This window comes from Mya arenaria, chromosome 10 (genome assembly GCF_026914265.1).
Source record: "Mya arenaria isolate MELC-2E11 chromosome 10, ASM2691426v1".
Lineage (NCBI taxonomy): Eukaryota > Metazoa > Mollusca > Bivalvia > Myida > Myidae > Mya > Mya arenaria.
In genome coordinates, this window is record NC_069131.1 from 59,975,928 (window position 1) to 59,988,048 (window position 12,121).

Genomic DNA, 12,121 nt, shown 5'->3' on the forward strand with positions numbered 1-12,121 from the left:
TTCTATTTGTTCACTTTAGTATTTATCCTAACAAATGAGATTATTCATAAGATATCTATTCCCAAATGGACGATAATAATTATGCTTATTTGATTGGGCGACACTGTAATTAAATGTAATTCTATGGTACATTTTGTAATCAGTTTTGTTTTACGCAGTATATTTTTGTACAGACTAGAAAAGAAATATCAAAAATATCGAACAATCGAAAGGTTTAAGCAAAATCTTACTTTCACATCTAACATCATTAAAATATCATTCATTGGACATCAGGCATTACCAACCGATATTAAACGGAATTAATTCCCTTTGCGCCATTAAACTTAAGCTGGTCCATTAATGATTCAGTTTGTCGCAATCAGTTTGCAATGTATGAGTGCATTTAATGTAACTTAAACGAATAAGACGTAAGGAATTACCCGATTGCCGCTGTAATGTCTTTGACATGGGACTCAATAAAAACACAGCGACCATGCGAAAAAATGAAGAAATTAAACATTCATGATTTTTTAACCAATATATAACTTCTAGCAAGCTACTTATCAGTGACAGGAATATGACATATGTGTTATGGTTGATTTAGCTCAACCCAGTCGAGGGCTGTTGAAAAAAAAATGCCTATCTTCACTGCTAAGTTTGGGGTAATTAACGGGAAAACAAAATGTTTATTGTGCTCTTCTGATTTTAAGTTATATTTTAATGGTTTTTAAGCGAATACATTGCAATTGAATTGTCTCTCAGCATGTATTCCGACTGACAAGTTTAACATGTTAAAGTGACTCGCTCATGATTTCGGATCATAACTAAGTTTTCCCCGTAATGTATCTGAAAACATTTATTTTATCATTATTTTACTCTATGACATCAAAATTGCATCAAAAATACAGTTGTAGCAAAATAAAGTAGTTTGGTTTTAGTGGGGTTTGAATCCACGCCGGAAAAGTAAAGAAAAACACTAGAAAACAGCCGGCTGTTCCACACAGCCACCGGGGCTTTAACAAAGGTGGTGGGTATGTTGACCTCTTAAGGATACAGTGATAATGTCAATCAACCAATCATGCAACACCACAGCCGTAACTAATTTTCAATCGCGTTATAAACGCTAATGAAAACTGTGGTCCTCAAAGACGATATTCGAGCAATAATCAACATTTGGTGACGGGTTCCAGCTTTTATGTTTTTGTTTTAACGCTCCTTATGATTTGAGCGAGTCAATTTAAGCCTCCTTCACAGCAAACACATTTCCTTGAGCTATTTCTTATCACATAAACACACAATTCCGTTTGTGATCTCCTATGCTGTAAATGATACCAATGCATAGTTTTGTTTATGTTTAAACGTCGGTTTTCAATAACAATATGATAAATGAAATATATCATATTGTTATCGAAAACCGACGTTTAAACATAAGCAAAACTATGCATTGGTATCATTTACAGCAGCATGAAGCAAGATTTATCTTCTGGAAGAGTTGTAGAATAAAATATTTTACCCTTACTTAATATTTATAACATACACCTATTTGAAATTCTAGTAATACATGCTTCTAAGAACGTTGCATTGAATTTTTATTAAGTTCCCGATACTTTGAAATTGTATAAAGATTGATGTAGTCATTCTCTAAAATGAAGATAAAAGTAAAGTGGCGCAAAATTTGCTGAGATGTATTCACCTTTGTTGCGATTTGTACGGATAGAATCCGCATCGGTGCCTGATAGAATCCGCAAATGCAAAATGTTGACGGATAGAATCCGCTATGCATCATCACCGTGAATCAGCAATGCAACAGCAACAGTCTCTAACATGTTTTTGAATAACATGTATTCAGTTTTTGGTAAAAGATAAGTTGAGAAAATAAGAATGTTATAAAATACTTGTTTTGCGGGTAGGGCTATCGACTCTTTCAAGAAACGTTTTCCTCGTGACTTTGTTGACGTCGTATCCTGTCACCTTGCACAAACCTGCTCAAACATGTTTTGCGTTGACCCAATTTTTACTAGGTCCTAAATATCGACTTAGCGCTGTAAACGTCTAGACCATAGGCCTTAATGATGTAGCTACAAGCAAGTAAAACGTCAACGCATGAATAGCTTTACGTATCCCCTCTGTTTAATTGTGCGTTTGTAAACTTGCAAGATCGGACGTAAATATGAGATCAGACTTCCAAAACATATATGCTAGTAAATGAGGGTGTCTGTTGGTTTTCCATGGATACTGACTATGTCTTAGGAAGATCGTTAGTAACGGATAATTTTGCACGTTTCTTTGAGTTTAAATGACTTTCTTCTTTCGTTTACACCTGACTTGTAATGTGTTGATAATTAGTAGAAATTGCATAAGCAGTTCAGGAACTGTATATAACGCTTATTTGTTTAAGATGATACAAAATTAAGCTTCTTGATGACTCAATCTAATACTACTCTGAATAGAAACAGATTTTAGAAGGATGTCTTGACGTCGTACTTTTCAAAAAAATAAGTAATATATGACAATTTTTCTACAACCGTCGTAAAACGCATACACTTTACAACGGTTCTCATTTTTGACTTCACGTCAAATAAGTATTACACTCTGCCTATGTCGGAAAAACTGATAGCGGCGTCTTTTATCACATAAAGACACGTACAAAACTGTACAAGTGTAAAATAAACAATACCCTGAAATCGAGCTTCCGGCCACGCAGCGTGGAAATGGGTTGGATTTTTTGAAAAAAAAAATCTTGCTATTCTTTGTTCCATGCCAAACATTATCAATTTTAAAACAAATTGACGTAGAAAACGCATTTATTTAGATTTCACCAACAAAGCGCGATCGACATTGTTTACTGACGTCATGACAGGTTGTAATTTTAAATAAAGCCATGTAGTTCAATCAGTTATAAGTCTTTCAATGACAAATAATGAGATGGCTAAAAAGACGACTTAATAGTATATTACTTTGTTTATTAACATTTTACATTTTTATAGGAATTTTAAATGTATCGTACAGAAAAGCATTATCAAAATACAAATTAAATCAATTAAAAGTTTGGTCTGCAATATTTTATAATGTACAATTATATATATGTAAATATGGTAGCTATTCGACATTAAGCTGTCACGTTACAATTGAGACCCGTGATCCGTCACACGTTTCCTGATCCGTGAACCGTTACACTTCACCAATCCCCAATTCATGTACACTTATAACAAGATGAAAAAGACAAGTCATACCATTTCAATTAAAAGGTTCAATAAACTCGAGGTACGAATCTCATTTGGTCCATTGTACGTCCTTTCATTAATAATATAGGTGACTTAATGTATTTAATATGTGGTCAGCAACGTGACAATTTTAATTCATTTTTGTTATTTGGAATAGTATGACCTCTCATTTTATTTTATCCCACTATCAATTTGTCTTAAGTAATGATATGACAATTAAAAAATAACTAATAAACCACTAACAATTATAAAACATAAAATGTATACAAATGTATTACTGAGATTAAGATTTAAAGGGAATATGATCTTGCCCTCCGCTAATAACTGGAATGCGGTTTATGGCAAACTTTTCTCTGTGACCATGGTGAACTGATTATAGATGTAGGGTGCGATATCCAAGCGGAATTTTCCAACTTTGAGTCCTTCGGAACATTTTCACAGAATGACGATTCTCCCTGTGATTTCTTTCCTAAGGACTTCCCTAGTCATAGAGTACTCGACTTGGATGTATTTTGTGAAGAACTTCTTGTCAGATATGCAGAGTAGTGACGTGGGTATCTATATGAATATGAATTTCTTCCCCGATTCAAAAACAGGTGTCTAAGTTCTTTACGGAAATATGCTCCTGTGACTGAGTATAAAAAGAAGTTAATACAGTAGTTAATGTAGAAAATAGTCCTGGTGATATAAAGACTTTCATCAAGAGATCCAATATGATTGTTATGGTGAATTAATTTATCTAGTGAATATTCATGAACATTTAACATTTGTTTTATTTTCCAATAACGCTTGCACCATACCGCGAAATATGGCAAATTCAAGGAAACGAAGCAAATGGAAATGGCGAGTAAGATAAATGTAAACTCCAATCGGATGATTGATTCCTCCGTTACGATACGTATTTTTCGATGACGCTTATTTCTTAGCACTAGTTTACGTATGATCAGTAAATTCAGAATGGTTATTAGTACAAACGGAATGAAAGTTATGGTAACCCCAAATATGCTGTCAAGTATGAATGAAAGGTATTGATGGTCCCGATTACTGGTACACACTGGTTCTCCATTTTTGGCAATGAATGTTCCACTGAGTATGGGTTTAAAAACACACCCAGAAGAAGCAACTACTATTGCCCCAAGGATAACACGTGATGCTGATTTAGGGTCGCAAATGTCTTTTCGGCGTAGGGGAAAACACACGCCGATAAAACGTTCAATTGTAAAGAACACCACAAACCACGAGCACAGAAACCGCGCAATGTATTGCAAGTAGAGCAAGCCTTGACAGGTTCCATTCTGCTGTAGAAATAAAGCTTGTTGATGTCCGGGGACTAAGCTAAAGCCATGTTTTAACCACTCCGGTAGTACGTAAAATACCAACGCCAGCAGATCTGATGTTGACAACGCAGCAAGGTACATGCTCGCTGATAGCTTACGCATGTTTTTGGAAAGGAACACTATCAAAGAAATAATATTTCCCACCACTCCAATCGCAAAAATAATCGGAGTGAAGTATGTGAAGAAGTAAAACGCTGTTGTTGGCATGTATGGGGGCGATTCGTTCAGCAATGTTTCCAGAATATCAGATGAATACACTGTACAGTTCGTGTCTATGCCTGATGAATTTGATGTATCATTCGATGATTCGCTGGAGTTTTGACCGCCACAAATCCGAGTAATGTAAGGCATCGCTGTGTCATTTCCGGCCTGAAGAGTATGAATATCATGAAAATATATTTCGCAACAACTGATTTATCATGAGCCTCTTCTACTTTATCTCAATTTAAATTAAACACATATGCAAAAGATTGTGACATTGTTTTTGTTCTGGTCAATTAAAAAAGGATATGTTTTGTACAGTTGCCGACTACTTGTGGATTTGTACTTTAACGCATTTGATATTATCTTGATCCGACTTCCAACGTGTACGTGTTTTTAGCATTGTGTTTTTATCAAGATATAAAACAGGAGAAATGGGATAAAACTTCAGTAAAAAAGGCTTATTATTACTGCGTTCCATTAGACACATGTGATTTTTTGCAGATTCTGATTATCTGAACTCAAAGTCTTCTAGAAACCAAGAGAGTTAATTACCTCCTTCCAGGATCAGACAGAGGTACTAATAACTTTATTATAACATAGAATACTGGATCAAATCGTATTAACACGTTATGACACAATAAAGTACATTTAATTAGCGCATGGTTTGTTTTTCTGACATCACTTTAATATGTAGTAATATTACCTATAATGCTATGACATGACATTAACAGAGCAGAAAACGACTGTTTTACATTAGGTGAATTACGGACAAACGTATTTCATTATAAGTATCGCTTGCATATGTATAATGCTATCTAGTTGAATATGGCTTAACATATAATGATAAAGACAATTCACAATTCAACGCATATTTGTAGTGTTTCTCAAACCGACCAGAACCTTAATTCCGAACTCACCTTTTAAATATCTTATACAGCCTTAATTGGTTATTCAAACAGAAAGGTACTGAAAACTACACTACTTAATCCAACAACTGCAGACCGTTCTTTATAATTGCTATACAACATAAACGAGGCAATGCTTTTAAGGTTAGAATCGCACATAAACTTCACAGAGGAGATGGAAGTCATCAGGTACATGGATTAATTCGGTGGCATAATAAGGTTAAACGAAAATAATTTCACACTCACATAATAATGATTATCATCAACAAAAACAATAGTGTCAATGGTCAATGAAAGTACACGGTTGTTCACTGTTGTGTGATTTAAACGCTCTTCAAATAGTAATCCTCAAACTGTTACCCAACATGGAAAACAGGATATTATGCGAAACTATTTTTTGGCAGATTTATACATCCACGCATATAATCATGTACAAATCTGAGATAGTACAAATGTTTTAAAGCTTTAATTGTTTTTATAAGTATACCGGTAGCTATACGTTCATATACAGGTTTCAGTAAACATGTCCTATAATGGTGTACCTGTAGGCTCATTGAAAATCGAGTATATCATATTCCTCCTGTGTAAAATATTCTCATACAAGGTTAACGTTGTACACACAAAAACGTTATTAGGTACATGTACAGTATCCACACAAGTTGTAATTAACAACCTTTCTATTTAAACATGTACAAATAATGTATGGAAATATCTACCTTTTCACGCACATCATCACCAAAGAGCTCTCCGAACTGTTTCCGGAAGTCGGTTGCGTGCTCCAACATTGACATTGCTCAACTTGATGACTAGTCGGTAAACATCCGATAGAAAACGTCTACCTGTAAAAAAAAAACAAAACAAAAACAACATGCATATAATAAAAATGTAAGAATTGACTCGTCTTATAAATATCATGCTGGAAGTTAACGTGGTAAACGCTGTCAGATTGGAATTCGCTTGTTTCAATTTCATTTTCCATCTAGAAAAATAACGTCTGTGAAATGCAAGTAAATTAAGGCAAAATTATTATTGTTTATGACCTTATAAGTCAACATATAAAACTATTGTTAACGATGATCTTTTTCTAAATGTTGATTAAGCTACCTATTATGAGGTGTATTTGAGGTAAATGCTTTAATGTGAATTGAATTCTGTATTTTTGGGGGGAAGCATATGAATATTGCGCATGTACAATAATACACATTTACTTATGCAGCAGCAAAACTTAGAAGAAAGTTTCAAAAAGACTTTATAAAAAGAAGGGAATGCCTCTTAGTCAGAAGATGATAATTGCTACACTATCATAACTGTAGCCTTTGTAACTCTTGTGTACCGAATACACCTCCATTTTACCCTGTAACGAATACGTTTAAACTATTTGACTTGACTGCGTACCGAATAATGCCAGAAAGTGGAGTTTCTGCATACCACTCACTTCAGAAAAAATACCTTAGAAGATGCCCCTGAATACCGGGAATGAACATTGGACCTAATACAGGCAAGCAGAGGTGATTTTGAATCAAACTTTATAACTAAAAATAGTAAAATCACGTTGACTATAAAATAAAATTTACATGTGTTTAATGAACATGTATTTAATGTGAAAGTTAGAAAAAAATTTTTTTTTTTTATTAAATCGTAATTAATTTAATTGTTTTAATTCTCATTATCATAGCGCATTCAGTGATGAAACCTAAAACAATATAGATTATTTAGAAAGAAAACCAGATACCCGAACTGTGGATTACAAACATATTTTAATTTACAATATAAGCGAAACAAAACCGCGTTCAAAATAATACGCAGGAAACAGGGAGGAAAAAATATGTCCTTGTAAAATGTATGTTTAAAGGCGTTACTAACGTTATACAAGACGTAATGGTTTCAAACTTAGCATTTCAAAAGCTGATTCAATGAGTTTTTGTATGTAACAGTGTGACATTAATTCACATAATTATTTAAACCGATTGAACAAATAATGAGACAAACTGACGCCCAATTAAAATCCGTGAGGTATTTTCTTATAGTTCAAGAATATGAATCTAACAGTACATATCACACTATCGCCTAAAATAACACTTTTTATGTGAAGCGAATGCCTTCTGAATAATTTAACGATAAGCTTCTTCAATTTCACATCATAAAAAATGTTTATGTGTTTTTTTTTGTAATTATAAACAAAGAATTGCGTTATAATTAAGCTATTTAACAGTATTTAATGATATCCGAATCTTAAATGCCAGTGGGGAGTAAGTGCTGTACATTAGTTCATTAGACGTGTAATTGAAATTTACTATATTAAACAAGGTTATTTATTGCAAGAAAAAAACGAGAAACCATCTCTTAATCCCACGCAGGAAAACAGATCACAAAAAAGTAATGTGTATCCCTATTTGTTATTCTGGTATTTCTATTCGCATTATAGTCTCAGATGTATAAGGGTTTATCCATTATAACAAGCATATGTCGTGGTTTTAAAACGGTATTTTTCGAGAAAAGAGCAAAAATAATGTTTTGTTTATTTTCTGTTGTTAAAAAAAGTAAATAAAACTATTATAGTCATATACGTGCATTATATTATTTCAGCAGTCAGAGAAAAGTGCCAGATTTAATTTAAACAACTGGTGCCATACCACTTCATGTTGGTGCCACAATGTGCGATCACGACTCGAAAAATTAGGCCGACAATTTGATAACACATAACCTATATGCCAGAATGTGATTGTTATGGCACTGCGTAGGCATTATATATGCAAATAGGTTTATTTGGCTCCAAATGGGCTTTATTGCTGCCAACATGTGCTCTATTATGCACTAAGTAGTCGTAATAAGAGTTGCATATGTTTTTATTTGGCTCTAAATGGGCTTTATGGTTGCCAATGTATGGTGCTTTACAAACCATTCATTAGACCAACTTAAAGAATACGGAATTTCTGGAAACGTTCTAAGATGGTTAATTAATTATGTTCTAATTAGGTCTCAGAGTAATTATGTTGGTACTTCTTTCTATAATTGTAAGCAAATCACGGCTGGAGTCCCACAAGGTTCCGTTTTAGGTCCTTAAATCAGATTTAAAGAAAACCTCGGAATGGTCTAAGCAATGGCTGGAACAATTCAACCCTTCAAAAAAGAGGCTATTTTTTGCTCATTTAAAAACCAGCAACAACCATTTTTTGTCGGATACTACTCCACTACTCCTCTAGTACTGTGCACCTATCGCCGACATTTAGGTGTAACACTGAGTGCTGATGGTAACTGGTATCACTATTAGACAATACTCATATTACTGAAACTGTCGAGAGAAAGTACAAAAACGAGGTGGCACGAATTATCTCCGGTGCAACACCACTTGTCTCCATATCAAACTTATACACTTGAATCTCTAATGGAAAGATGGCGGAGACTTAAACTAACCTTATTCTATACGATGTTTTATTCTGTTACAACTCTTATTCCATGACGAGTTGGAGATCTCGTACAATCGTAGAATCTCGACTAACTATCGGAATAATGACTGCAAATCTCATTTCCGTTCGATCAGATGTTCGTAATTTGTAGATTCATTATGAATCTAAAAATATTGCAAGTATTTTTGGTTTGCATTAGATATATAACTAAAATAAATACTGGCTCTTTCGGCGTTATTAAGAACTGTTGGTATTTTTATTGTTTATGAAATGTAAATGATCAGGCTTAAGAATTCATAATGAATATAATAAAAAATAAAAATGAAAATGAAATAAGAAACAATTATTCTACAAGAGCTTTCAAATAACAAAGGTTTTACTTTTGATTTTATATTAAATCTCATAAAGTCGTATCTTTTTTCATTTGATATTACCCCAGGTTGATATTTCAGATTACTTTCCATAACGTTTTGTATCTAAAGTGAAGATTTATTTAAATACAAAAATACATGCTACATCGACATCTTAAAGCTGCACTCACACCGTTTTGTCATTTTTTTATTTATTTTATGGCTAGGAATCAGTCAATTTACGCCTAAATGTATGGGGACCAGTCATATAACACTACTGACAAAATATCATAACGCAGGTTTCCATATTAACGTCTGAACCAAACAACTATTTTTCGTAAAGCGTTAGAAACGCTGTTAGCCATTAACAATTAAATCTCTTTCGTAGATATGAAAAATTGGGTTATTCCAAGACAAACATAAGAAATTGTTAAATCGATCAATTTGTAAGAGTACAGCTTTAAGAGGAAATCGTGGTTTTTCGTCTTAATTTACATCCTACTAAGACGCATATTTAAAACGATCCGATGTCTATATGACCTTCAATAATTCAGCTAACACAATGACTGCAATGCATGTTACAATTACTTTGTAGTATTCTGCTCATCATAAAGAGCAGGTCGTTTGTTTTTGCTTTTTTCTTAATGGAAAAATGTATGTAAGAAAACGAAATATAGACAAATGTATTGAATCGTCCAGGGAAAGTGTATGAAAGCTCACCAAAGGCTCGCTTACTTATATATTCCTAAAATCGTTGAATAAAATCGTGTATTATATGACGACTCGTGACAAGTCCTATACATGCATAATTTTATTATTATACATATATTGCTGATATATTTTGCTCCATTTGTGTCGACCTGTTTTAAACAAACAACATATTAGTTTAAGTATATAAAAATATACTCGAATGTTCATACATTATTAACTATTAATATTTGTTTTGTATCGGAAATCATTCGCAGGACGGTGAATAATGAAAAATAGAGAACATATATTTTCTGTGTCCCTTTTTCAATGTATTAAAATATTGAGTTGCTTGTTCGAATAGAAAATAGTTTGACTCTTTCAATGATATGATCATCTGATATCATTTGTTTCGTGCAAGGACGTTTAATGGCTGTTCCAATCGTTTATATGATAAGCAGGGTTGCATGGTCCGTGTATATACCATCTTTTTGTTTTTCGGTTTTTACAATTGAAAGTAAAAAACGATAAAGGAACATACAAATCCTTTTTCGTTTTTCTATTGATTAAATAGAAAACCAAAATTGAAAGGCTTTTTCCTTTTCATTTAACGACTCCTTAAATTAATACTAGAAATAAAGATCTCTGAGTGTTGTATCTAAAAAAGCATAATGATGTTGCAATAAATATATATGGTTTGTCCGCAATAACGACTCATAGGAACAGACTGCACATGCCAATATACAAACAAAATATAAAACTATGGACCTGATAGGATGTAGATCGGTACTAACAGAGATCAGTTTCTTTTAGGACAGCGTAACTGTCATATCCAATGCATCGGCGATATCCGCGAAGTTAAGGATAATCGTATGTTTCGCTCCTCCGGGCTAATCAATATCAGAACTATTTGACTTAAAAAAGATATATATATATTTTCTTCCGGTAGATTATACCAACCTGGAAAGTTACATCGAAGTCGTATTTTAACGTCGTTTATTTTGTTAAAAATTGTATTAAACTCGTATATTACGGTCAATTTCCAAGATTAAGGCTAACTTGATGATCGGCGGCGATCGGAAAGTTATAATTTACCTAACGTTTCCTAAGTTATGTATCGGGAACCACGATGAGCATTCTAAAAAAGAATCTCTTTTACGCAATACAGAGTGATTTGATATTCATTGTATGGTCTTTTGCTAACCCATTAAAGACAAACATAAATCACAGGAGAAATGCCGCGTGAAATCCTAACCTCCAAAATCCAGTCGAGTCGAATACTACCTTCCATATTAAGGCGTTCTAGTTATAATAACCCCATTGCAATTAATTACTTCAAAGACGGTACTAATGAGCTTTAAAACAATACAGAAACCTCATTTGATTGAACATTATATATAAATTTCATTTTAAAATAGCATTCGGTTTTCGAACCAGTCTACATACCATTGTGCCCGCTAGGCCTGTAGTCTCTATGGAATTATTCTACGTCTTCCAATATTTAAAAACCAAAGAAGCACACAACGGATCAAAATTTGACTCACAAAATTAGGTTGCACACTATTTGATAAGAAATTGAACAAGCTAGTTGATGCCTTCTTCAACTTGATACGGTTAAGTAATGAAGTGCATTTGTAATGTTGTATAGAATATGTAGAGCACAGCACGACCGAAAAGACATGATTCATGAAACTAAGAAGCACGATGTGAAAGGGAGTGGATTAGTTCAAAAGTCTTTCATTGACTTGACTATTGATAAATATTTAGCCAAACGTAAAAGTCGCAAATGAACAGAAAACTTCTCTTTCACTGAAAACTTGACTAAGGGTCACCTCAACATATTTTTTTATAAAACCATGTGTAATGCATGTGTGGTTTGTTGATGTTTGTAGTAAGTGTCTAGTTTAGGATGCACTCTTACTTCCAATTAAGCAATACCACAATTAATACAAGGGGTTTAATTTACAAAAAGGATGCATATACATCGAAAACAATGGTTCATATGAAAGATACCTTGTTTAAATTTAT

The 12,121-nt window shown here is 33.3% G+C and overlaps 1 protein-coding gene across 1 annotated transcript; it reads right to left on the minus strand.

Annotated features, from left to right (window-relative positions):
- Window positions 1-3,688: 3,688 nt before the first annotated feature.
- Window positions 3,689-6,440, minus strand: LOC128204871 (thyrotropin-releasing hormone receptor-like). The gene is made up of 2 exons (XM_052906275.1): window positions 6,366-6,440; window positions 3,689-4,909 (listed from the first exon to the last, which is right to left on the minus strand). The coding sequence occupies exons 1-2, from the start codon at window positions 6,438-6,440 to the stop codon at window positions 3,689-3,691; spliced, it is 1,296 nt and encodes a 431-aa protein (XP_052762235.1).
- Between the last annotated feature and the right edge of the window lie 5,681 nt (window positions 6,441-12,121).

Coding starts and splice junctions, on each gene's coding strand:
- LOC128204871 (XM_052906275.1), bottom strand. CDS start 6,440: ATGTCAATGTTGGAGCACGCAACCGACTTCCGGAAACAGTTCGGAGAG. Junction 4,910..6,365: donor GTGATGATGTGCGTGAAAAG/GTAGATATTTCC, acceptor CATACTCTTCAG/GCCGGAAATGACACAGCGAT.